This window comes from Dendropsophus ebraccatus, chromosome 15 (genome assembly GCF_027789765.1).
Source record: "Dendropsophus ebraccatus isolate aDenEbr1 chromosome 15, aDenEbr1.pat, whole genome shotgun sequence".
NCBI classification, from domain to species: Eukaryota; Metazoa; Chordata; class Amphibia; order Anura; family Hylidae; genus Dendropsophus; species Dendropsophus ebraccatus.
In genome coordinates, this window is record NC_091468.1 from 45,005,657 (window position 1) to 45,033,641 (window position 27,985).

Genomic DNA, 27,985 nt, shown 5'->3' on the forward strand with positions numbered 1-27,985 from the left:
GGACTGGCCCGCGCGAGAGTTAGGCACAGCGGTGGAGGAGAGAAATCGCCTGATTCCGCTGCGGGTACGGCCGTGAGTACCGGTGAGAGGCGGGGAGGGTCTCCGCCGAGGCTTCCCCGGCATGTAGGCTCCGGTCTGAGGCGATAAGACGCTGTCAGCAGGCGGTGAGGGCTGGCTGCAGGACGGAGCTCTCACACCACGCGTCTGTACAGCGCCATGTCCAGGCCACGCCCCCCTACTTATTTTTTATTAAGTAGTTGCACAACATGGATAAAGCTCTCTTCACATAAACACTGTCATCTGCTAGATCTGTTGATCATGCTAGATCCAGACACCACTGCTGTCACCGCCATCGACTTATGGAGTCCAGTTCCATCAAGTTGTCCAATATCTTACAGTTAGATATACTGCTGCATGCTGCTATTTTTTTTTATATCAAATGTGAAGGAACCTTAGACTCTGACATTGAACAACCCTTCTCATTTAAGATGTAGGGCTTATATTTTTCTATAAATAATAACTGCCCCCTTTCTTTATATTTTGATACATAGAACTGGAACATGCCTCTCTTTTGTATTTTCTGGCCAACAATATTTTTTTTTTCCAAATCCATCCCTCTTTATAGTTCATCTCTATATTTACATGATCATTTATAGCCTACAATAATATTACTGTATTAATAGTGGGTTTTTTTTGCTGTCTTTATTTAGATTTTAAATGTTTCTGCAGAGGATTCCGACATTTGGCCCAATGCTGTTATTTTTTATTCCTTCATTGAAGTCTCTGACTTGTTTTACATTGGAGAGGAGTCTGGTTGTATCTCCAACCTGAAGCCATTAGACTTTGAGACAAGCACAGAACACGTGTTGACAGTGATTGCTCAAAGCCCAAGAAACCCTCATGTGGAGAACACGGCCACCGTCATAGGTAACTGTAACCCTATTTATTATTATAATCTACATCCAAAAGTATATGAGGTGTAACTATGATTATCTCTTTGTACTTGTAACTTTATAAATCAGAAATACATGGGAATGATGGAAAGGAGGGAGTGGAACCAATTTCCTTCAGTAATTGTATGGAGTAAGAGTTGGATGGAAGTTAAGGAGATTCTAACAACAATATCTAGATGTCAGAAATATACAAATTAAGGCTATGTTCACACAACGTATATTTTCGTAAAATCATTTTTACGAGAATATACGTTGCATTGCTGTTTATGGGATCCCATTGCTGTTTATGGGTACAAAAAGAGTGCAGTAAGGCTGGTAATAATACAGTAGAGGATGCTTTTTCAGAGGGCAACATAAAATCATGGCAGGAATTGAGGAGGAAATACAACATATCGGAGAATAAATGAGAATATATGAATGAATATATGAGTATGAATATATGAGACTGAGACATGCATTTTTTGCAGTGGAGAATAAGGAAGTTTTTAGAACACAAGATACACTGGAAACAATAAACTTACAATTTACAGAAAATAAAATATCAAATTGTGCCCCTGACGTATGCCAACCGTATACCCCGCTTGCCTGATGGGTGGGCAGGGAGGACGTGTGGCCTTCTCCTGTGCCTAACTTATCAAGAATTTACGCCCACTCGCAGGGTAAATCATGATACAAATCTACACCTGCTTGCAAGTGAGTTGCTGGGCCAGCCTTGGGACTCCTGTGGGAAGGCATTTTCCCCCGAGTTGTGATGACGTCACAACACGGGGGAAATGCCTGATAACACATCTACAGTGTATGCCCACCTCAATGAGACCTGATAACACATCTACAGTGTATGCCCACCTCAATGAGACCTTATAACACATCTATAGTGTATGCCCAACTTAATGAGACCTGATAACACATCTACTGTGTATACCCACCTCAATGAGACCTGATAACACATCTACAGTGTATGCCCACCTCAATGAAACGTGATAACACATCTACAGTGTATACCCACCTCAATGAGACCTGATAACACATCTACAGTGTATACCCACCTCAATGAGACCTGATAACACATCTACAGTGTATGCCCACTTCAATGAGACCTGATAACACATCTACAGTGTATACCCACCTCAATAAGACCTGATAACACATCTACAGTGTATACCCACCTCAATAAGACCTGATAACACATCTACAGTGTATGCCCACCTCAATGAGACCTGATAACACATCTACAGTGTATATCCACCTCAATAAGACCTGATAACACATCTACAGTGTATGCCCACCTCAATAAGACCTGATAAAACATCTACAGTGTATGCCCACCTCAATGAGACCTGATTACAGATCTACAGTGTATGCCCACCTCAATGAGACCTGATAACACATCTACAGTGTATACCCACCTCAATAAGACCTGATAACACATCTACAGTGTATGCCCACCTCAATAAGACCTGATATCACATCTACAGTGTATGCCCACCTCAATAAGACCTGATAACACATCTATAGTGTATGCCCACCTCAATGAGACCTGATAACACATCTACAGTGTATACCCACCTCAATAAGACCTGATATCACATCTACAGTGTATGCCCACCTCAATAAGACCTGATAACACATCTATAGTGTATGCCCACCTCAATGAGACCTGATTACAGATCTACAGTGTATGCCCACCTCAATGAGACCTGATAACACATCTACAGTGTATACCCACCTCAATAAGACCTGATATCACATCTACAGTGTATGCCCACCTCAATAAGACCTGATAACACATCTACAGTGTATGCCCACCTCAATAAGACCTGATTACAGATCTACAGTGTATGCCCACCTCAATGAGACCTGATATCACATCTACAGTGTATGCCCACCTCAATAAGACCTGATAACACATCTATAGTGTATGCCCACCTCAATGAGACCTGATAACACATCTACAGTGTATACCCACCTCAATAAGACCTGATATCACATCTACAGTGTATGCCCACCTCAATAAGACCTGATAACACATCTACAGTGTATGCCCACCTCAATAAGACCTGATTACAGATCTACAGTGTATGCCCACCTCAATGAGACCTGATAACACATCTACAGTGTATACCCACCTCAATGAGACCTGATATCACATCTACAGTGTATGCCCACCTCAATGAGACCTGATAACACATCTACAGTGTATACCCACCTCAATAAGACCTGATATCACATCTACAGTGTATGCCCACCTCAATAAGACCTGATAACACATCTACAGTGTATGCCCACCTCAATGAGACCTGATTACAGATCTACAGTGTATGCCCACCTCAATGAGACCTGATTACAGATCTACAGTGTATGCCCACCTCAATGAGACCTGATAACACATCTACAGTGTATACCCACCTCAATAAGACCTGATATCACATCTACAGTGTATGCCCACCTCAATAAGACCTGATAACACATCTACAGTGTATGCCCACCTCAATGAGACCTGATTACAGATCTACAGTGTATGCCCACCTCAATGAGACCTGATAACACATCTACAGTGTATGCCCACCTCAATGAGACCTGATAACACATCTACAGTGTATGCCCACCTCAATGAGACCTGATAACACATCTACAGTGCATGTCCACCTCAATGTAACCTGATAACTCATCTACAGTGCATGTCCACCTCAATGATACTTGACAACAGATAACTTCAATCACTGTTGTTTCATTTTTCTCAGTGAAAGTAGAAGATGTCAATGAAGAAGGGCCTATAGTGGAATATCCAGTATACCATACGGTAATATGGGATGGCGAATTTCAAACAGGAAGTATCATTTTTGATGTTAATGCTAAAAAACCAAATACAGATATGGATGAAGGAATCCACTATTCTATTTCAGGTACACATAAGAGCTTGTATTTGTGACATCTCAGTATTATTATGTGAAATACGGGCTCTGTCATTTAACAAAACATTTGACATGTGACGAAGACGGTCAGAGTCTGGGTGTTCAGACCGATCACTTGAGCTAAATGCACTCTCTCAAAATCTCGCTGCAGGTGACAGGCTCCATAGACTATAGAACCTGTATCCTGCAATGAGAGAGAGAGAACAGCAAAATAGGGAGAGAAGTGCTCAACTGAGAACTTCCCCCGCCTCGTTCTAGCCATGGGGCGGAGGGGAAGGGTGTGAACACCCAGACCCTGACCAATTAAACATTTTGACATCTCTATGACATCATGAATTTTGTTGAATGATAGGCATGCATTCAGATTAATATCTTCAACTTCTTTTTTTTTAGGTGATAGCAGCGAGAAACTTTTTTCAATAGCAAATGGAACTGGCCACATCTTTTTAACAAAAGACCTTCCAATGCACGGCTCCCCTGAGTATTATACCTTCACGGTCACCTGCACTGACAGTGGGGCACCACCTCAATCCACATCTGTCAAGGTACTCCACATTATCAAGGCTCTCTTCACACTTGATCTATATAGGAGTTATGTCAATTTGTGACAATTTGATGTCATGAATAGCCCTAACATGTAGCTCTATACTTGCTGTCAGAATGATGAAAACCTTAAAGGGGTACTCCAGCGGGGGGGGGCACTTTTTTGCTGGGACCGGGGAGAAGGTGGCTGAGGGAAAAGACGTCCACTCACCTCCCCGGTTCCAGCTGCCGCTTTCTGGTGTCTGACGCGGGCCCGAGACGTGACGTCTTAGGTCCGCTCAGCCAGTCAGTGATGGAGGCGGGATCCGTTTCAAGACGTTGAGACGTATTTTCTTGGGCCCGCCCTAGACACCAGGAAGCGGCCGGGAACCGGGCACCGGAGCTCCACGATGCGGGACCCGCCGCTGGAACCGGGGAGGTGAGTGGACGTCTTTTCCCTCAGCCACCTCCTCCCCGGTCCCAGCAAAAAAGTGCCCCCTGCTGGAGTACCCCTTTAAAGGGGTAGTTCACAAAAAAAATAAAAAATCTTGAAATCAGCTGGTGCCAGAAAGGGCCAGAGATTTGTAAAAAAAAAAATCTAAAGTCTTCCAGTACTTATCAGCTGCTGTATGTCCTGCAGGAAGTGATATTCTTTTCAGTGGGATTTCCTACTGCTTTGGACAATTCCTGACATGGACAGAGATGGCAGCAGAGAGCACTGTGTCAGACTGGAGAGAATACACCACTTCCTGCAGGACATGCAGCAGCTGATAAGCACTGAAAGACTTGTGATTTTTTTAATAGAAGTAAAACTTTTGGTGAACAACCCCTTTAATGGAACTTCTGATGGACCTCCTTATGCCATGTGCATTTGTCATATGACAGCTCGGACACGCTGATGGTGTGACCAGAACTTTTTATAATATATATCATCGATAGTACGACAATGCACATAATGCTCAGATGTTTTTATCGGTTCTTGTTTTATATGAAGGTGTTTGTGGCTATATCTCCAAGCAACGTTACAGCGCCAGTTTTCTCATCAGATTTTTATAATCCCGAACCACTCAATACCTGGACTGCGTCTCATACATATGTAATACAGATCAAAGCATTCTATGTACACTCCTCACTCATATACAGTATAGAGGACAAGAAGAATGAAGGTAACATTGTTCATCATCATATAATAACTATTACTGCTCTAAGATGTATTTGGTGTTCTCTAACATATCGCTACGATTGCTGATGAGTGGATTACAACCACTAGGAACCTGCACTGATAGTGTCCTCATTGATCATTACAATGATGGGTTACATTGGCTACAGACTGGTTTGTACTTGGAAACACTGCACTAAATGCACTATTTGGTCCCATTCCATTTTTTAAAGGCTGCATAACTAAAGGTTCCACTATACAGGTTTCCAGTGTTTTACTATAGCACCAGTAATTTAAAGTGTAACTGTCATTTAAATGTCATTTTCCAGAAATCAATAAATATCAATAGTATTTAGAGAAGCTCTGTAATATTAGGTTTTATTAGGCAAAGGAGTTTCTCAAAAAGCTGTTTCTCTACCCCCCCCCCCCCCTTCCCTTCAGGCAAAGCAAGATTTCTGTGTCCATTATGCTCTATAGAGGGGGGGGGGTCCGAGAGGGGGGTGAGTAAGCACAGGGAGGAGAAAAGCAGGGCTGCACAAAACAACATCCTGCAATCTTCTCTCACCAAGCTCCCAGATAAGCACTGACCTTACTGACCTCTGGGTCCAGCATTTTATGTGCCCAGACAGTCTCCAAATGGTAGAGATGTGTGTCTCCTCTTCCTGCTCACTCATTCCCCTCAGCCCCTCCCCCCTCCATAGAATATAATGAACACAGCAAATCTGTCTTCACTTTGCTCCTCAGCTTTGCCTGATGCACAGATAAAAAGCGTGGAGGGAGGCTGGGGAACAGATTTTTAAAGAGAACCAATCACCTAAAATTAACTGTCCCTATAATAAAAGTTTCTCTCTCCCTAAGTCTATTCCTGAAGATACAGACTGCCTTTTCAGTCTGTATCTTATACTGTACCCAATCCTGTATAGCGGTGTAAGTATTGCTGGGCGCCGCCATCTTGATGACGTCACTTGCGTTCCAGCGGTGCGTTCCAGCAGTGGAATGCAACTGACGTCATGAAGATGGCGGTACCCGGGAATACTGCACCGCTACACAGGATTAGGTAAAGTATAAGATACAGACTGCAAAGGCAGTCTGTATCTCCATAAAGTCTACTTATAAAGATACAGACTGCCTGTGCAGTCTGTAACTTATACTTTACCTAATCCTATGTAGCAGTGTAGTGAGCCGGGCGCCATCTTGATGACTGGAAAGCACCGCGGGAAAGCAAATGACGTCATCAAGATGACGCCCGGCATTACTGCACCGCTACAGAGGAGTAGGTAAAGTATAAGATACAGACTGCAAAGGCAGTCTGTATCTCCATAAAGTCTACTTATAAAGATACAGACTGCAAATGCAGTCTGTATCTTCATGAGAAAACTAATAGGTTTAATTAGGACAGATATACACAGCGATCTTGCGCTGTATAGCGCGAGATCACTGTGTATTTACAGAGCGGCAGGCAAGGGCTCATGGGAGCTCTTCCTGCCGCTCTTCCTGCTGGGAGCTTCCTGTCACGCGCCGGCTCTTTTGAGAAGAGCCGGCGCGTGACACTGAAGAGAGACATGAATAAATTAAAAACGCGGACATCAAATTTATTAATTCTATTTACAAATATTAATAAAAGAGTAATTTAAATAGAATTAAGGAATAAAAAATAAAAAAATTCTTCCGTGATTGGTTCTCTTTAAGTAAAGAAAGAGGCTAAAACCTATTACAGAGTTTCTTAAAATCGCTAGTACTAGATTTAGAGGGGTTTTCCCAGGGAAAACATACTGATCAGCTAAACACAGTATAGCACATCAGTCACTGAATGACGGGGTACTGACACCTGGTGCCCCCACAGATCAGCTCCTACACACTGTACAGTGAATGGGGCCAGAAGCAGTTGTCTCTATTCACTGTCTAGTGGTGGTAGATCTGTATTTGCCTATGTAAATAGCAATCTATTATGTGTTTCATTTGGTGACTAGTCAAAATATGTAATGACAGAGAAAGTATCAGGGATACTGTATAATTTACACCCATATATGGTCAAGAATGTTCTAGAAAGGGGGAAGTCCCTACTTAGCAACCAATCCCCTATCACCTTGTGTAGGTGGTAGCCTGTATTCAGCAGGGCAGTTCCATTGTAGAGCAGTGAAACAACAAAACCCAGCCCGAGAAAAAATGCTGTGTGGGAACATAGCCTTATGCTGGATTTATATCATTGTAAATATTAAGTGGGACTGTCAACAAAGAACATAAAACTCTACAAGACAATTAGACTTTGATATGTGATTTATGTGTTTTATGTATTCTTCTATGTACATTTTTACACATAGATTATTATGTCCTGGATTCTGAGTCTGGAATAATGAGAACTAAGACATTTCTAAAGATTGAAGACTTTCCTAGTAATGTGACTGTGAGGGCAACAGATTCTCAAAAGCCCTGGATATACAGCGAAGCCATCGTACATGTGACTGTTAAAAATGATAATCAGTATGCTCCGGTCTTCAAAAAGTCTTTGGAAAAAGTGACTGTAAAAGAGGTGAGAATATGTAATTACAGGGAAATAAAAAAGTTAGATACTTTCTTCCAGAGACAGCACCACTCTTGTCTCCGTTTTTTGTTGGGTTTTGTGCAATTCGGTTCCATTGAAGTGAATGTAGCCTAATTGCAAACCACACCAGAACTGGAGACAAAAGTTGTGCTGACATGTTTTTTTTAAAGCTTAATAACCCCTTTGAAGAGACTTTGTCAGTACGTTTATGCTGTCTTATCTAAGGGTCGCATAAACTAATGACAGAGAAGCTGAACAGAATGATGTACCACTTTTCTTGTTCTGTGCAGCTGATTCTGAGAAATTCTCCTGAATAACAAGAACAATAAGTAGTCCTCTGCATTATGTGCATGTGTCCAGTAGTCCTGGATATTCATGAGCACTAGCACACTCTGCTCTCCAGCTGTTGATTGGCAATTGACTATCCATACTATATATGTAGGTAGACAGCTGTCAATAAAGATCTGTAGGGTGGAGGGAGTGGTGTAGCATAAAGTCCAATCTCTTACATATCAGGAGAACCGCTGAGCAGAATAATGTAAGTGAATTCTGAACACTGATCTGTTCAGAATTTATGTCACTAGTATATGCTGCCTTATACAGGAAGCATAAAATAGTGACAGATTCCCTTTAAGAGGCCTGAAAGTTTCTCATGTGCTGATCTGAGAGTGTGCATGCTCAGTATAGCATCAATAAACGTGTTTGGCTTTCCTTTATGTGCATCACTTACATTTGCTTTATTCAGTTCTTTTCCTACTTTATAGGGGCAGAGTGTTCCTACACTCATTGCTCAGGTTCAGGCAATGGACAAGGATCCAGGCACAAACGGTATTCTCACATATTCTCTCCTGAACAATCACTCCACCTCATTTACTATAGATGCCACCAATGGGAAAGTCTTTGCAGCCATATCCTTTGACTTTGAAAATGGATCCCATGAGTTCCAGGTCAGGGCTATATATATGACAAATAGATTTACCAATGTAACTGGTTTACTCGTTTTCTGTAGTTTTGGTAAGCTATGTAAAACATAAATTTTCATATGTTACTGTCCATGGTGAGACTAACAATTCATTCCATAGTTGTTATTTTTTATTCAGTCTCCTTCCCTTGTTCTCAGCTGCTGCTTTCTGCTGAAGACACAAAAACTGTGTGTAAGCTTTTCTCTCTGTACCCCCATCTCCCCCCTCCCTTTCGAGATGGCTGATGTAAACAAGTCCCTGGCCAGCTTTATCTGCAACTTTGTAGCTTCTTTGTAATGCTGGGAGGGTTAATCTGAGGTCTAGTTTCTGATGAACTGACTGTGATTAATCCTCCCAGCATTACAAAGTTGCAGATAGGGACTTGTTTACATCAGCCCTCTCGGAAAGGAGGAAGGGGAGGGGGAGAGAAAAGTTCACACATTTTTTTGTGCCTTCAGCAGAGAGCAGCAGCTCAGAACTGGGAGCAGGTGGCTGAATAGATAAGTATGGAATGAATTGTTGGTCTAAGCATGGTCAGCAACATATAAAAAGTTATGTTTGAGTGGAATACCCTTTAATGAATAGGTATTTAAGATACATTTTCAAAAGTCTGTACATTTTTTTGTAAGTTTTTAAATTGCCACCTGCATGAGTGGCCTAGTCATCTATGTATGTGGAGTCTATGCCAGGAAATACTCCCTACATCAGAGGTGTCAACTCTTATTTTTCCAGCTGTTGCAAGTAAAATTCAAGGATGATTGTTAAGTTTAATCACATATACTGTCTATGGGTTGTTTTACACGTATAGGTTTTTATTTGTGCGGAGGATGAAGGGATGCCACATAGAAAACAAGGCTACCTTACTCTTATTGTCCAAATACTGGATGTCAATGACTGGGAGCCCATGTTTTCACTGTATAGTCCTATGTATGTTGAAGAAAGTGCACCGGTTGGCACAGTGGTTGGCCAAATCACCGCAACTGATGAAGATAGTGGAGATAACGCTTTTATAGTCTACAGTCTGCTCGGTAATGTAAATGTTTTACTTAATAATTATCATTTATAATGTATTATTCCATTGTACAAGCAGTAATATATAGAAGAATATTTGTTCACACGTTCATTGATTACATATAGAGAAGTCCATCGGGTTTAAATTTACTTTAATTGAATTTTTGTTAGCAGTGCCTTATAACCACAATAGCAAGACACAACCATGTAACCTAGGCCTGTAACCATGACACCTTGGCCTGTAACCATGTCACCTATGCCTATAACCATGACACCTAGGCCTGTAACCATGACACCTTGGCCTGTAACCATGTCACCTATGCCTATAACCATGACACCTAGGCCTGTAACAATGTCACCTAGGACTGTAACTATGACACCTAGGCTTGTAACCATGACACCCAGGCCTGTAACCATTACACCCAGGCCTGTAACCATGACACCTAGGCTTGTAACCATGTCCCCTAGGCCTGTAACCATGTCACCTAGGCCCATGGCCGTTTCTAGAGGTGGGCGGGCCGGGCGACAGCACGGGGCACCGACAGCTTGAGGGCGCTGGTGGCACCCCCAAATGGCTGGCCAGCTGCCCGCCTCATCGCTCGCTCAGGCCGCCCGCCTCATAACTCACCCCGGCCGCCCGATCAGCTGATCTCTCAGCTCCCCCCTCCCGGACCGCGCTCCTCCGAGCGCTCAGCACCTGTCAGGCTGCCGCCCCCCTCACACATCCTCTCCCTCATATCGCTGAGCCTGCTGGATGGAGAAGATGTGTGCGGGGGCGGCGGCCTGCTCTTTGCAGGCTGAAGAGGAGACAGTGACCCGCTGGATGTTGCTGTAAGGTGAGTATAATGTTTGTTTGTTTGTATGTTTTTTTTTGGGGGGGGGGATTATTAATATGGTGACAGAATAGGTGTGATTATTACTATGGGGGGGCGGGGGATATTACTAAAGGGGGGAGCACTTTGGAATATAATAACTTGGGGGGGAGCAGGATATTACTAAGGGGGGAGCACTGGGGGATATTACTAAGGGGTGGAACAGGGGGATATTACTAAGGGGGGAGCACTGGGGGATATTACTAAGGGGGGAACAGGGGGATATTACTAAGGGGGGAGCACTGGGGGATATTACGATAGGGGGTGGAATGGGGGATATTACTATGGGGGGACAGGGGGTTATTACTAAGGGGGGAGCACTGGGGGATATTACTAAGGGGCAGAGCACAGGGGGATATTACTAAGGGGCAGAGCACAGGGGATTATTACTAAGGGGCAGAGCACAGGGGGATATTACTAAGGGGCAGAGAACAGGGGGATATTACTAAGGGGCAGAGCACAGGGGGATATTACTAAGGGGCAAAGCACAGGGGGATATTACTAAGGGGGGAGCACAGGGGGATATTACTAAGGAGCAGAGAACAGGGGGGTATATTATTAAGGGGCAGAGCACAGGGGTATATTACTAAGGGGCAGAGCACAGGGGGATATTACAAAGGAGCAGAGAACAGGGGGGTATATTACTAAGGGGCAGAGCACAGGGGGATATTACTAAGGGGCAGAGAACAGGGGGATATTACTAAGGGGCAGAGCACAGGGGGGTATATTACTAAGGGGCAGAGCACAGGGGTATATTACTAAGGGGCAGAGCACAGGGGTATATTACTAAGGGGCAGAGCACAGGGGGATATTACTAAGGGGCAGAGAACAGGGGTATATTACTAAGGGTACATCCAAAATGGATACACACATGCACATATGTATAAATACTCAATGTTGAGCTATTGTAATGTACGTCACAAACACAGTCTCAAATCAATAATAATCCTATAAAGGGAAAAAGAAGACCTTACGTGTAATGATAAACTGAAATCAATACAAATAAAATATAGAAGTTCAAAGTTTTATTGGTTAAAAATTAACAACATTAGCAGTAAAAAATCAGAAACCACACATGGAAAACAACACCACAGGTATGGGCAGGTCCGGGTAACCTGATAATGCAGGCTGCTACACGCTATAAGCTACTAGGGGATAGTCAAACAACCATACACTGATACTATATGTAACCGAGATAAATGGCTCTAAAGCCCAAATAATGACCTAACTAGACCGTCCATGGCAAAGTGACTAAGTGCTAAAGTGCATTGAGCAAGGTGCAGAACATACCCATCCACAGTTCACTGCCCGTCCTGGATGCCGCCAAACCCCGACGTACGTTTCGTCTCCTTCATCAGGGGGTCCCATTATACTTACCATATTTCCTGTTGTCCATGGCATCTCTCCTCCTCTGGCCCTGCGTACTCTGCTGGTTAGTTAGCCCCCCGGTGGGCGCCGGGGGTGGGGTTTACCGCGATGGGGGCGGGGCTTACCGGGTCATACTGTTGGCAACTATGGAAGCCTGCACCAGAAGCTCCACGAGATTGGGTACTAAGGGGCATACTAAGAAGGTACTAAGGGGCATACTAAGAAGGTACTAAGGGGCATACTAAGGGGGTACTAATGGGCATACTAAGGGGGTACTAAGGGGCATACTAAGGGGGTACTAAGGGGCATACTAAGGTGCATACTAAGGGGGGCACTAAGGGGCATACTAAGGGGGTACTAAGGGGATACTAAGGGGCATACTAAGGGAGTACTACGGGGCATAATAAGAAGGTACTAAGGGGCATACTAAGGGGGTACTAAGGGGCATACTAAGAAGGTACTAGGGGCATACTAAGGGGGAACTAAGGGGCATACTAAGGGGGTACTAAGGGGCATACTAAGAAGGTACTAAGGGGCATACTAAGGGGGGTACTAAGGGGCATACTAAGGGGGGTACTAAGGGGCATACTAAGGGGGTACTAAGGGGCATACTAAGAAGGTACTAAGGGGCATACTAAGGGGGTACTAAGGAGCATACTAATGGGGTACTAAGGGGCATACTAAGAAGGTACTAAGGGGCATACTAAGGGGGTACTAATGGGCATACTAAGAAGGTACTAAGGGGCATACTAAGGGGGTACTAATGGGCATACTAAGAAGGTACTAAGGGGCATACTAAGGGGCATACTAAGAAGGTACTAAGGGGCATACTATGAAGGTACTAAAGGGGGTACTAAGAAGGTACTAAGGGGGTACTAAGAAGCTACTAAGGGGCATACTAAGGGGCATATTAAGAAGGTACTAAGGGGCATACTAAGGGGGTACTAAGAAGGTACTAAGGGGGTACTAAGAAGGTACTAAGGGGCATACAAAGGGGGCAATAAGAAGGTACTAAGGGGCATACTAAGGGGGTACTAAAGGGCATACTAAGGGGGTACTAAAGGGCATACTAAGGGGCATACTACAAAGGGGCTATACTATGTGCTTTTGGGGGTCTCCTGCACAGGAATGGGGCCTATACTATATAGGGGCTGCTACGGGGGAGGGCTATACTCTATGGGGACTGCTGCACAGGGGGAGGGGAAAGATGGCAAGAAACACAAAACTGAAGCAGAGAAGACGTCCCCTGTGAGTCACCGAATACCTGCAATACAATCACCTATAAGGTCTGCAGGTATACAGCCTCATCTACCGCTATATGGTCACTGCTGAGGGAGATTATTGCTCTGTGTACAGCCTCATCTACCACTATATGGTCACTGCTGAGGGAGAGTACTGCTCTGTGTACAACCTCATCTACCACTATATGGTCACTGCTGAGGGAGAGTACTGCTCTGTGTATAGCCTCATCTACCGCTATCTGGTGACTGCTGAGGGAGAGTACTGCTCTGTGTACAGTGGATGTTATGTAGTAATGGTATAAGGGGGGGATAAGTCACTATGTGGTGAAGATCTGGTGATAATATTTGTTTTTTATGTAATGGTAACAGGTGATGAGGGGCATGGCTACGGGGGGGCGTGGCACATTGCCATGACTGTCCCTCTTTCCTCTGTGCAAAAGTTGGGAGGTATTCCTAGGCCTGTAACCATGACACCTAGGCCTGTAACCATGACACCTAGGCCTGTAACCATGACACCTAGGCTTGTAACCATGTCCCCTAGGCATGTAACCATGTCCCCTAGGCATGTAACCATGTCCCCTAGGCCTGTAACCATGTCACCTAGACCTATAAGCATGGCAAGATGGCATTTTCTACGTCTAGAGAAAAGAAGGTGTCATGATCAGCACAGCACTGTAAGATCAGCACTGTAAGAGCTGTGAGACTTTGGAACTCTCACATGATGTTGTCATGGATGATTTATTAAATATGTTCAATGGAGGCCTGGATGCTTTTCTTGAAAAATATTACAAATTATGGGCACTAGATTTTATGTAATAGAACGTTGATCCAGGGATTTTTCTGACTGCTATTTTGGAGTCAGGAAGGATCTGCCTCATAAGGGTTTTGGCCTTCCTCTGGATCAACACAGTACGGTTTCTATAGCTTGAAATTGATGGACTCTTGTCTTTTTTCATCTCTATTACCTATGATACTATGGCATCTTTTACAGGAAGCCAGCCACTTAGGCTAGGTTCACACTGCGTTTTCAGCATCTGTTTAACGCATCCGTTTTTTGCAAAAAACGCATGATAAACGGATTGCGAAAAACAGATTCATTTGTGTGCATCCGTTTTTCCATTGACTTCCATTATAAAAAAAAAACGGATCCGTTTTTTTTGACTGACCAAAACGGACCAAAAAACGTTGCTGACCCTATTTTTCTGGACGTTAAAAAAAACGGATCCGTTAAACGGATGCTGAAAACGCAGTGTGAACCTAGCCTTACCCTGCTGAAATGGCCAATGCACCTCTTTGCCCTTTGCCACCAGCACCATAATGCAGTCATCATAGTGGCACAAGCTGTGTCGGCTGCCTTTAGGTGCTAGTGCTCACCACACAGTTTCTGCTGACCCTTCTTCTATAATCCACCAATGGACACAACACTTTTACTATTTGAAGTTGCTGACGTCTACCCATTTATCTGATTACAGATGACAATGACCAGTTTGATATAGATAAACTACTTGGGAACATTATTGTAAAACGTCACCTCGACCGTGAAATGAAAGAAAAGTCAATGCTTACTGTTACAGCCCATAATAACATGACAGCGCCATTCTACCAGGTAAGTGATTACAATATGAGATACTCTGTGTACTGGATGAGCATTGATTCTATGATAATTTGGAAGCCTTATTAAACTATATTATACAAAGACTGAAAAGATTTACTATAAATAACAAGATTTAATTTTGCAGCATGCATTATGATGTCATATTTCTCCACATGAATGCTGTAACCTGTGGTCATGTGCCATTCATGCTTACATCACTGCTGATAAAGGACATTGGCTGAGGTCACGTCAATGGGCGTAAATGGGCCGATAGATGGGCAGTCACAAGCAGTTGCAAGTTCAGTCATGTGGCCCTTTAATGTCACATATCACCCATTTATATCGGGATATTTCTGCACGATAATGATTATTTAAATGCCCGCACTAAATGAGCATTTTCTCAATCGTCATCATTGTTGGCCCTTTTACATGGACCAATTATTGGGAATGAACATTGCTATTAACATTAAAGGGGTACTCCAGCGAAAATCTTTTTCTTTCAAATCAACTGGCTTCAGAAAGTTATATAGATGTGTAATTTACTTTTATTTAAAAATCCCCAGTCTTTCCATACTAATCAGCTGCTGTATGTCCTGCGGGAAATGTTGTTTTCTTTTCAGTCTGACACTGTGCTCTCTGCTGACATCTCTGGCCGAGACAGGAACTGTCCAGAGCAGTAGCAAATCCTAAAAGAAAACCTCTCCTGCCCCATACCCATCCCTAATTTATTTTTTGCTTCCATCAGGAAGACGATAAATAAATTCATCTGGCCTTCTAAGCGTCCAAGAACAGCAAATCGCTTCCTCATACATCCAAAGCAATGGGGTGGCATCTGCTTACCAGACCCCGAGACCTATGCGAGGGCAATTTTACTCTCCAGAATAAAAGACTGGATCTCTATAGAGGAAGAGCTGGTAATAAAGCCTCTGCGCTCATTACTTTTTTTCCTCTCCCACAATAGCATGTAGATCAAACTATATAACCCCCTTTATCACCTCTACATTCAGGGCTTGGGACTGGTTCAACAAGAAACACTCTGAAAACACTTACTCTTCCTCCTTGATGCAAATTAGAGACATTATTAGCAGAGCCCATAAATCTTTGCAAAATAGTACCCCTATACATATCCGTAAGTGTCAAACACTTCTCTCCACGCTTACTGATAGAGATGGATGTCCCTTAAAACGTAACTGTCATTTCAGGGTCATTTTTCTGAAAACATTAAAGGACAACTCCGGCGAAATTTTTTTTTTGCCTTATTTAACACACATTACAAAGTTATATAACTTTGTAATGTGGTTAAATACCCGGTCTGGCCCCGATCGTCACCGGAGGGATGGTGAGTATGGTGTCTGTGTGTGTCTGTGTTGTTTTTTTTGGGGGGGGGGGTCCCGCCGGAGTTGTCCTTTAAATATCAACAGTTCAACAGTTTTAAGAAACTCTGTAATAGGTTTTATGTACTAAAAGAGTTTCCTTCTGTACTGAAAAAGCAATCTCCCAGCCTCCCCCCTCACATCAAATGAAGCAGGATTTCTGTCTCCATTATGTGGCTATGGAGGGGGGGAGGGGCTGTTAGGAGTGACTGAGCACGGAGCAGTCCTGCACAGCACAACACCCTGCAATGTTCTCTCAGTAAGTTCATAGATAAGCACTGACCTTTCTGACACCTGAATTTAGCGTTTTAGCTGCCCAGAGAGTCTACAAACAGCTGACCTTCATGTCACCTCTTCCTGCTCCCTCATCTCCCTCAGCCCCTCCCCCCTTCATAGGCTTACAATGGAGAGAGCAGAACCCGTCTTCACTGGCTTCTCTGTAATGAAGACGTGTTTGCCTGATAATGCACAGATAAGAAGTCAGGGGGAGAGGCTGGGAGATTGCTTCTTGAGTACAGAAGGAGGCTTTTTTGGCTGATGAAACCTATTACAGAGTTTCTTAAAATCGCTTATACTACTGATTTCTGCAATAAAAAAAAACATGACAGTTACTCTTTAAGCAACAAGGAGTTATCCTCTTGTCTCAAAATGTCCTCCTCCCATACTATCCTATTATTGTATATCTGCTCACATTTACTAAATATCTGCAAACACCCTAAATTCCACAAGCCCCCTACTTGGTTTGAGGAAATTTTGACACACGTAAACTATCCAACCAAAACCATCTCACTTCTTTACAAAAAATTGATTCTTCCTCATCCTACTACTGCTCCCCCATTTATAAAACTTTGGGATAAAGATTTGAATAAAACTTTCACTAAAGATGAAATTCAGTCAGTATTCCTAGCACCCTACAAGTCCTCCAGATGCATAAAAATAGAATATAAACGGATATCAAATTATATCCAGATGGTATATTACACCAAATATAAAGAGAAATTTTGGCAGCACATCTATGACTCTGTTCACACTGCAGGTTGCACCCTGCTTGTGGCTTAAGTACAGACAAAAAACAAAGGTGCAACAGCAACCCACAGGTGCAAGGGCTTACCGTATATACTCCTCCCAGCGTACACACAGTAAAGAGAGTAGGTGTTTACCGTGTGCACACTGGGAGGAATATATACGGTAAGCCCTTGCACCTGTGGGTTGCTGTTGCACCTTTTGTTTTTTGATATTACACCAGAAGTGTCTGCCCATTATAACTCACAAAAGGATGCAACTTGTTGGCGCTGCAAATCAGCCCATGGCTCCTTCTTACACATGTGGTGGACTGGTCCAATAATATAGAAATGGTGGAACACTATCTTTGACAAATGCAATCTTATATGCAAAACCAAAATACCAATCTCCCCAGAATGTGCCCTACTCCTTATATTCCCACCAAACTTGAAAGGCGCCCAAATGTTACTTTTCAGACACCTTCTGTCAGCTGCCTGTCTGTTAGTACCTACTAAGTGCTTTCCCTAAACACATGGCTCTTAAAGCTCGACCAAATGTTCCGACTAAAAGAAGTATCTCATTGGGAATCCAACACCCGATACAAATTCTTGAATATTTGGTCGCCTTGGATCTCTTACCGAGAATCTATACTCCCAAAATGACCTTAATCATACTGATCTCTAAATCTTTATTTCCCGACTTTATCTATATGATTGCCCCAATATATAATAATATATTATACTGATATTGACGAAATGTATCGCTAACATATACCGATCTGTTCTGTATTCCTTTCCATTACCTGTTCTGTTTGTCATTTACAACATATTTTATTATCCTTTCTACTAAAGATTTTTATATAGTTCTTTTATTCCCCCCCGCCCCCGTACAACACTGTTTTCTTTGTACAAAAATATTGTATGATGTGACATGTTAGATTCCTTTTACTATGTCATCACTTGTCTTCTTATGTTACGATCTCCATGTAATTTTTTTTCTATTAGATGTACACCATTCTTAATGTACCGGATTAATGCTTATACAGTTATAACAAAAAGCCTTTAATAAAATATCTTCCTGTCTGGGAGATGTCAGCAGAGAGCACTGTGTCAGACTGGAAAAAATACACCATTTCCTACAGGATATACAGCAGCTGATAAGTATGGGAAGGCTTGAGATTTGAAATAGAAGTAAATTACAAATCTATGCGCCTTTAGTCCTGAGACTTTTTATAAATCCGTACACTGTTTGTCCCACTTTCTGAGAAGACCTGAGCAGCGCAGTGCAGAAAAATATGTTGAAATAATTTCTGAATTTATTATACTTAATTAATTTATTTGTATCTTTCAGACGTCAACTAATCTTACTGTTTTCGTACTGGATACAAATGATAATCCTCCAGAGTTTGCACAGAAAACATATTTTGCTGAACTAGATGTGAACAGTCCAGTTGGCTCATTCGTGATAACTGTAAATGCTACAGACGCAGATGAGGTACATGTCTGTGTTTGCGTCATAAAATAAGTGCAGCTTATTTTATAGCAGACCAGCCCGCAGAATTTTGCTGTGTACAGTAGGGCTTCTTACCCTTTATTAGGAGATATACCGTAACTCTTATTTTATTCCTTTGCTCCAGCACTGAGATATAAGGTTTAGAAACTTTACACAAGTTATGAGATAAAGGTGGAGGTGAGGATGAGCAAGAAGGCAGCTAAGCTGTGTCATGTGAGAAGCTTGGCTCTGCCTCCTTGACACTTGACTAAGGAATAAAAAGGCAATTGTATAAATTTGACAACCAACATCAGCTCCAGGAAGGTACAGTTTTCTTTTTATACTACAACAGCCATGAATACACCTGATTGCCTTTAGAGGGGTAGTCCTGAAAAAAGTATGCTGCTGAGGCAGGGGTGGGGGGTTGTTAGGGAATAGAATATTAATATATACTTACCTAGCCCCAGGCCTCTGTTTGTCCTCTTCTGCTCCTGTTCAGCAGAGTCCGGCCCCCAGATCTTCTTCTTTCTTCTTCCAGCTTCTAAGGTAAGCACTCAAGAGGAGAAGGTGCTGGTTCAGCCAGTCACTGGCCGAGAAGACAACACTGCAGTCAGTGATTGGCTGTTTATGTGCACTTATCTTGGAAGAAGGAAAAACGGAGAAGACAGAGGGACTGAAATCTGCCAAACAGGAGTTGCATGGGTCAGCAGAGGACTGGGGCTAGGTAAGTATATTTATATATTTTTTTAGCACCCACCACTACCACACTTAGATTTAGCCATCATTTGCATTTCCTACAACCGAATTGGATTGTACATTGCAGCATAGCTACTATAGTTATATAATGTTACTGTATGTTTTTGCAGGGTAATAATGGGGATGTTGAGTATTCCCTATTATCTGGCTTGTCATCCACCGATTTTATGTTTGAAAATATAAGAAATGGAAAAATAATCACTGCTACAAACCACCTGGAGCCTGGGAAGGTCACCCTATCAGCAATCGCTAAGGACAGGGGGTCTCCTTCTCTCAGTAGCATGGCCTCAGTCATTGTCAATGTGGTAAATAACAAAACATCATCAGCATTTAGCCCTAATGAAGTAAGGTAAGTATGTTCTTTTCCCAAATGACGCAGGTGGTGTCATGTGCATGATTATAATAATCCATATAGCAGGCAATAAGCTTATTCAGATGCTTCCAAATTTACATAACTTTTTGAAAATTTATCACTAACTACGCGGACATGTCTTTAGTCTTTATTTCTAATGATTAACTCCTATTTTGTAGCACTGTTCTCAGGGAAGATCAACTCAAAGATGAACCTATTTTTACATTTTCCGCTGAGAATGCTAAAGGAAAAAACCTCACATATAGAATTGTTGCTGGTAATGACAAAGGCAAGTATGGTCTTTCAACATCATTTCAGTTCTAGAAATCAGTAATAAAGGAACTGATTGGAGTTATATACCAATTTTTTAATCGTAATGATTAAAATAGATAGCGCCTTCTGCTGTTCTTTTAATTCTGTCTTCACCTATTTTGTCCAGTCCCAATGAGGAGAACACATTTCTACTGTGCTCATTGTTACTGACTAGGCTACACAATAGTAGTTAACACACTGTTGTACAAGAAGATCCGGTTGATAGAAATCAACTACTGGGCATGTGCGACCACCAGCACTGGACACATTTGATGGACATTTTAAATTAGAATAATAAAAAAAAAAAAAAACAGAGGGAACCATATCAAGAAAGCAGCAAATTATAATATAGTTGTGGATGAATATGCAAAGAGAAAAAAACACACAAACGGCGCTGCATGTGCAGGTCAAAATACACTTTGGAAGAACATGCATGTGTGTGCAAATGCACTCTCACCTGAGTGGGTTGTACACAATTAGGTAACTTTAATAAGCACTCAGTATCAATGGGGGATGCTGCCTACCACATTCTGATTCTCCAAGGTGAATCCTCAGTTTCAATCACAGTCAGGGGCGATCTTGGCATTTCTGGGGCCCCAATCGAAGTTATGTCTGCCCCCCCCCCCTCGACACGCACTCCACAACAATAGACCGCTGTGTGCTGCCCCCAGTAATATATACCCCTTGTGCGCAGCCGCCACTAGTATATACCCCTTGTGTGCTTCCCCTCAGTAGTATATACCCCTTGTGTGCTCCCCCACTAGTATATAGACCCCCTGTGTGCTCCCACACTTTTATATAGCTCCCCAGTGTGCTCCCTCAGTGGTATATAGCACCCCTGTGTGCTCCCCCACTTGGATATAGACCTCCTGTGTGCTCCCCCACTTGGATATAGACCCCTGTGTGCTCCTCCAGTAGTATATAAACCCCCTGTGTGGTTCCCCCAGTAGTATATAGACCCCCTGTGTGCTCCACCAGTATTATATAGATCCCTGTGTGCTCCCCCAGTAGTATATAGACCACTGTGTGCTCCTCCAGCAGTATATAGACCCCTTGTGTGCTGCCCCCAGTTATATATAGACCCCTGTGTGCTCCCCCAGTAGTATATAGACCCCCTGTGTGCTCCCCATTATATATAGACCCCCTGTGTGCTGCCCCCAGTAGTATATAGACCCCCTGTGTGCCCCACCAGTAGTATATAGACCCTCTGTGTGTTCCTCCAGTAGTATATAGACCCCCTGTGTGCCCCGCCAGTAGTATATAGACCCCCTGTGTGCTGCATCAGCAGTATATAGACCCCCTGTGTGCCCCATCAATAGTATATAGACTCCTGTGTGTTCCTCCAGTAGTATATAGACCCCTGTGTGCTACCCCAGTAGTATATAGACCTCCTGTGTGCTACCCCAGTAGTATATAGACCCCCTGTGTGCTCCCCAGTAGTATATAGCCCCCCTGTGTGCTCCCCCACTTGGATATAGACCTCCTGTGTGCTCCCCCAGTTGTATATAGACCCCATTCTGCTGCCCCAAGTAGTATATAGACCCCCTGTAAGCTGACCCAAGTAGTATATAGACCCCTCTGTGAAGCCCCAGTAGTCTATAGCCCCCCTGTGTGCTCCCCCAGTTATATATAGCCCCCCTGTGTCTTCCCCTTTATATAGCCCCACTGTGTGCTCCCCCCATTTATATAGACCCCCGCTGTGCACTCCCCCAGTTACACAGGCCCCTGTGTGCTCCCCCTCCTATATAGTATATAACACAATAAAACAAACACTTATACTCACCTGGGTCCGGGCGTCTCCTCTTCTCTTCACTCTTGTGGCCGCAAGGGTTTTCCCTGCAGTCACAAGAGGCCGCTCTCCCCCTGTCCTGGCGCCGATGCTCCAGTGATGTCACTGGAGCACCGGCACCACAAGGACAGAGCGGCCACTTGTGACCGCAGGGAAAACACTTCCTGCGGCCACAAGAGTGACTGACAGAAGGGAGCCAATGGCTCCCGCCCTGTCAGTGCTGCTGCTGCATGTAACTGTGAGCGCTCATTACGAGTTCAGATCACAGCAGCGAGCAGGGCAGCGGCCCTGTCTAGCGGTCTTGAGCACAAGAGAAGAGCGGGGCGTGGGGGCCCCCCTGGATGTTGGGGGCCCCAAGCGATTGCCAAAGACCGCTACTGATCACAGTAGCAGTAAAGGGAAAAAGTTTGGCGCAAATCCCCTTCTGGACCACCGGCCACGTTCCCCTGTGCTTTATCTGAATGAAGAGAACTCCTGGCACTGGTGTAGAATCAAATTCAGGCTTTTATTTTATGCAACGTGTTTCAAGGGTACAATCCCCTCTTCATCAGGCATGGTATAGGTAACAAACAACAATCTTTTATAGTAAAACAGTAATGAATGACCCGGAAGTGCTTCCTGCACTTAGGTGGTATATACAGAAGATTAAATAAAATAAATTAAAAATACACATCCTCATAAAAAGCGTTCTTTACATTTAGTGGAAATGGTTCTCTGCTGTTTTTTCAGACTTACAAGATCACTATCTCTATCCCATATGGCTCTATAGTGCTGGACATACAGTAGATCATTAACAATATCACCTGCAGAAGGCAGAACATGATTGTTGCTTGTTACCTATATCATGCCTGATGAAGAGGGGATTGCACCCCCGAAACACGTTGCATCATATAAAAGCCTGAATTTGATTCTACACCAGTGCCAGGAGTTCTCTTCATTCAGATAAAGCACAGGGGAACGTGGCCGGTGTTCCAGAAGGGGTGTTTGCGCCAGACGAATTCCACCAACTTTTTCCCTGTACTGCTACTATAGTTGTGAATGAGCTATACAAATGTCATTAGCAACATGTTCTGGATATTCTAGTATTTACATATGAAACTGAACCAACTGTACAATAATGCACGCAGTATCTCATTGTTCTAATTTGTAGGTCAGTTTTATTTGGACGAGAAAACTGGAAAACTATGGACAACAGAAAACTTTGATAAAGATGTCCAACCATCCTATACCATCACTGTGGAGGTAGATACGCAGCCTAATATCCAAGGTAACAACCTAAAGCCAGAAAATATCTTTTGATATTTGTTATGATGCCAGCTCTTAAAGGACAACTCCGGCGGGACCCCCCCAAAAAAAAAAAACACAGACACTCACAGACACCATACTCACCATCCCTCCGGTGACGATCGCCACTCCATTCGCCCGCCGTCCGCCTCACCGTCACCTGCCTCCGCCGTCCAGCGATGTCTCCTTCTTCCGGGTCCATGAGAGAGAAAAGGCTGCCAGCGCGCTTGCGCATCGGCAGCCTTTTCATTGGCTGGAGCGCATCACATGGCTTCCAGCAAGCTCAGCCAATCAGGGCTGAGCAATCTGGAAGCCATGTGATGCGCTCCAGCCAATGAAAAGGCTGCTGGTGCGCATGTGCACCAGCAGCCTTTTCTCTTCCATTCACTCTCAATGAAGACGCCGAGGAGGAAGAAGACCCGGACCGCCCCCAGCTCTGACATCACCCGATACCAGAGAAGAGGACCGTGACGACCGTAATAGGTAATGTATATATTCTTTAACTTCCGGGGTGGGGGGTCGGGGGTCGGAAAGTGGGGGAAGGGGGCCAGACCGGGTATTTAACCACATTACAAAGTTATATAACTTTGTAATGTGTGTTAAATAAGCCAAAAAAAAATTTCGCCGGAGTTGTCCTTTAAGCATAGCGATGCATTCTTATTTTACTATATATATTGTGAGAACAGGGAATCTGCGAGCCCTTTTATGCTGCCTAAATCATGGCGGTCTCTTGTGCTTGATGCGTATATAATTTAACAATCAATCCGTCATTACACCAGACATTCTGCTAATCAGGAATATGACCTAGTTGCCAGATTTGTAACTTAAAGAGACTCTGTCAGTAGGATTATACTGTCCTATGTCAGGGTAGCATAAAGTAGAGACAGAGAAGCTGAACAGAATGATGTATCACTTACATTGTTCTGTGCAGCTGATCCAGAGATATCCTCCTGGATAACAAGGACAATAAGTTGTCCTCTCCATTATGTGCACAAGCCCAGTAGTCCTGGATATTCATGAGAAGAAGAAAACTCCACCCACCAGCTGCTATTTGGCCGTTTCCTGTCCATGCTGTGTATAGGCAGTCAACTGTCAATCAGCAGCTGGAGGGCAGGGCGAGGAGTGTGGCAAGAATCCTATTCTTCTGCATGTTAGGAGAACGGCTAAACAGAATGATGTAAGTAATACACCGATCTGTTCAGCATTTCTGTGACTTGGTTATACTTCCCTCATTTAAGGCAGCATAAACCTAGTGACAGATTCCCTTTAAACCTTCAGGGTCCCAATGCAAAATCTGCACCAGCCCTTCCACCTACCAGTTTTCTAAGCCCTTTATGTTATGCACCATTATAATATGTAGTTATAGGTATCCTCTGAAATTGATGCAATAAAAGAATCTTGTACGTTTTGTTCACAGGTCCACTGCCCCCTAATATGGCTCAATTAAAAATCACTGTACTAAACTTCAAAGAAGGTCCAGTGTTTGATAAAGAAACATACACCTCTACGATCATAAACACTGTGACGCCAGGTCGCCCTGTCATTAAAGTTAAGGTATGAGGCTTTGTGTTTCTATGAATTTAGTGTATAGGTAGATTAAAGGAGAAGACCGGGTATTTTTAAAATCTGGCAGCTGGCAGGGGCAGGGGGGAATACTTACCTCTCCCTGTGCCTGCAGTGAGTGATGGGACCAGCCCCAGGACCTCTGTTAGGATGACATCATGACCTTGGGGGAAAATGCCTGTTTCGGCTGATGGACTGGCCTCTCAGCCAATCAGTGACTGGAGTGGTGTCCCTCCTCACTCACTGACTGGCTGAGCGGCCAGTCTATCAGGGGGGTTGTGGCGTGTCAGCTCTGGGGTCCCGAGGCCGGTCCTGCCACTCACTGCGGGCACGGGGAGAGGTAAGTTTGTACTCCTGATCCACTTTCCCCCTGCCAACTTTTAAAATTGGCCGAACTTCTCCTTTAATGGTAATGTTACATCTAAGATCTTTCAGGGAGCTTGCTTTATGAAGGTAATTTTAAACGTAAACATAAACTTGTGGACAAACCCTTTTAATGGATTATCCAATTACCGAATATGACATTTCTCTGTTAGACCAGAGAAACCTTGGGGTATGTTCACACACATTGGAGTTTCATTGTATTAACGCAGGGATGTACGGCTGGATGGCAATGAAATGATTCATTACAGCAGGTAAATAACTAGTAACTTAAAGAAAATGCTATAAATATGCATGTGTGAACACAGCCTAATGCTTCTTCGTTTGAAGTTACTTAAAGAAAAAGTTGTTGTGCCTGGATACCTAGAAGATATTTTTGTTATGGCCTCGCTCTTAACACATAGCAACACACAATATTAACGCACAGGGGCATTTTTTTTTTTTTTTATAAATTCAATTGCAATTACTTATGATGTTTGTGACCTAACAAAGCAATGTCATATTTAATCACGGAACAATTCCTTTAAAAAAGGGATAAATGTAAGCATTCATCATGCAAATAAGGCTGTTTTCACACACTGCAGTTTTTGTATGAATGCCAGGAGTGGATTCAAATGGGAAGGACACTATAAGGGAGGACTTGTACTTTTCTTTCCTGTTGGATCTACTTTTGGTTTTGCCACAAAAACGGCAAAGGCAGTATTTAAAAAAACTGCCATTAATTCCTTTTCCAGGGAATATAGCAGGAAATACAGCAAACAAGTATAAACCGCAAAGACAGAGACCAGGAATAGACTCCGTTTTCCCCATCAGGTTATTGGCTCTATGAGTCATAGCCTAGAGTATTAGGCTATGTTCACATACTGTCTCTTTTAGTCAAAAAAAAAATGGCTGTTTGTTTTTTTTTTTTGCAATGACAGCCGTCAATTATGATAATGATCATGGTTATTTTGCCTAAAGAGACATTGTGAAAACATAACCTCAGTGTGTATGACAAATGTGCACCATAAATACCATGGGGAAAGAGACGACTTGTGTGATTTCTATGTTTTAAAGGGAACCAATCACGCCGAAATTGCCCCCATTCATAAGGAAACGTGCTGGTACATCAGCCAGCACGCTTCCCAAACATCCCCCTGTCCCCTCCGTCCCCTCCTTTATTACCCCGTAATCTTACTTTTGTGATGTCCCGCGCCGTATGCTAATCAGCCCCAAGTAGTCAAGGTGGGCTGAACTAGTCAAGGTGGGCTGAACTAGTCACGGTCCCTGGCGCTGTAATCACGCCCAGAGGGGCGTGATTCAAAGACCTGCGCTCCGCCGACGTCATCTCTGGCCCGCGTTCACGTCGGCGGCGCGCCGCGTCTTTCGCATGCGCAGTACGGCAGGAGAAGACGCTGACGTACTGCGCGTGCGCAGCGTGCGGAAGACGTCGTCGCGCCGCCGTCTTGGAGCGCAAGCGTCGCCGACGTCTTCCGCACGCCGCTCACGTGCAGTACGTCAGCGTCTTCTCCCGCCGTACTGCGCATGCGCGGCATGCGAAAGACGCGGCGCGCCGCCGACGTGAACGCGGGCCAGAGATGACGTCGGCGGAGCGCAGGTCTTTGAATCACGCCCCTCTGGGCGTGATTACAGCGCCAGGGACCGTGACTAGTTCAGCCCACCTTGACTAGTTCAGCCCACCTTGACTACTTGGGGCTGATTAGCATACGGCGCGGGACATCACAAAAGTAAGATTACGGGGTAATAAAGGAGGGGTCGGAGGGGACAGGGGGATGTTTGGGAAGCGTGCTGGCTGATGTACCAGCACGTTTCCTTATCAATGGGGGCAATTTCGGCGTGATTGGTTCCCTTTAAGCCTTAACATTTTTTTTCCAAGAAGGCATAACGTCCGGAAAAAAAATAGTATTCTGTTGACAGATACAAGGTTACAATTTTATTTCTTGAAGGCCAGAAGCAGAGATCCATCGACAAAGCCGACATTTACCTACAGCCTGGTGGATGAATTAGGAGGGGAGTTTGCTATCGATAATCACACAGGACAGATTGTAGCTTCCAACCTGGCAGGAAAAACTGGAACTTTCCAATTTAAAGCAAAGGCTACAGATGAAAATGGACTTTCCGCCCAAACTGTGATTCAGGTACTGTATGTAACTGTGTTCAATTTTTTATGGATTACTGAGTGATAATAAATTAAAGCATAACTGTCATTTAAATGTCATTTTTCTGAAATCAATAAGTATCAATAAAGAGGAGAAAAGCAGGGCTGTACAGAATAACACCCTGCAATCTTCTCTCACCAATCTCCCAGATAAGCACTGACCTTTCTGACCTGTAAATCCAGCATTTTATGTGCCCAGACACTCTCCAAATGGCAGGGATGTTTGTCTGCTCTCCCTGCTGACTCATCCCCCTCCCCCTGTATAGGTTATAATGGACTCAGCTTATTAGAATACCCCAAGGTAAACTCGATAATGCAATTGATTTTTGTTTCTTGAAATGAAAAAATTCAGAAGTTGCTTTGAGACTCGGCAAAATGCAAGTTGCCA

The 27,985-nt window shown here is 43.7% G+C and overlaps 1 protein-coding gene across 3 annotated transcripts in view; it reads left to right on the forward strand.

Annotated features, from left to right (window-relative positions):
- Nucleotides 1-27,985, forward strand: part of LOC138774354 (protocadherin Fat 4-like) — a 78,815-nt gene that overhangs the window by 23,791 nt on the left and 27,039 nt on the right. For all 3 annotated transcript variants that reach the window (XM_069955123.1, XM_069955125.1, XM_069955124.1), the window contains exons 18-31: nt 711-927; nt 3,695-3,856; nt 4,259-4,410; nt 5,382-5,553; nt 7,868-8,076; nt 8,853-9,035; nt 9,859-10,078; nt 15,015-15,148; nt 18,862-19,005; nt 19,869-20,107; nt 20,290-20,399; nt 23,362-23,478; nt 24,913-25,049; nt 27,386-27,577. In XM_069955123.1, the coding sequence (XP_069811224.1) occupies nt 711-927; nt 3,695-3,856; nt 4,259-4,410; nt 5,382-5,553; nt 7,868-8,076; nt 8,853-9,035; nt 9,859-10,078; nt 15,015-15,148; nt 18,862-19,005; nt 19,869-20,107; nt 20,290-20,399; nt 23,362-23,478; nt 24,913-25,049; nt 27,386-27,577 (2,388 nt within the window). The remainder of the gene's footprint in view (nt 1-710; nt 928-3,694; nt 3,857-4,258; nt 4,411-5,381; nt 5,554-7,867; nt 8,077-8,852; nt 9,036-9,858; nt 10,079-15,014; nt 15,149-18,861; nt 19,006-19,868; nt 20,108-20,289; nt 20,400-23,361; nt 23,479-24,912; nt 25,050-27,385; nt 27,578-27,985) is intronic.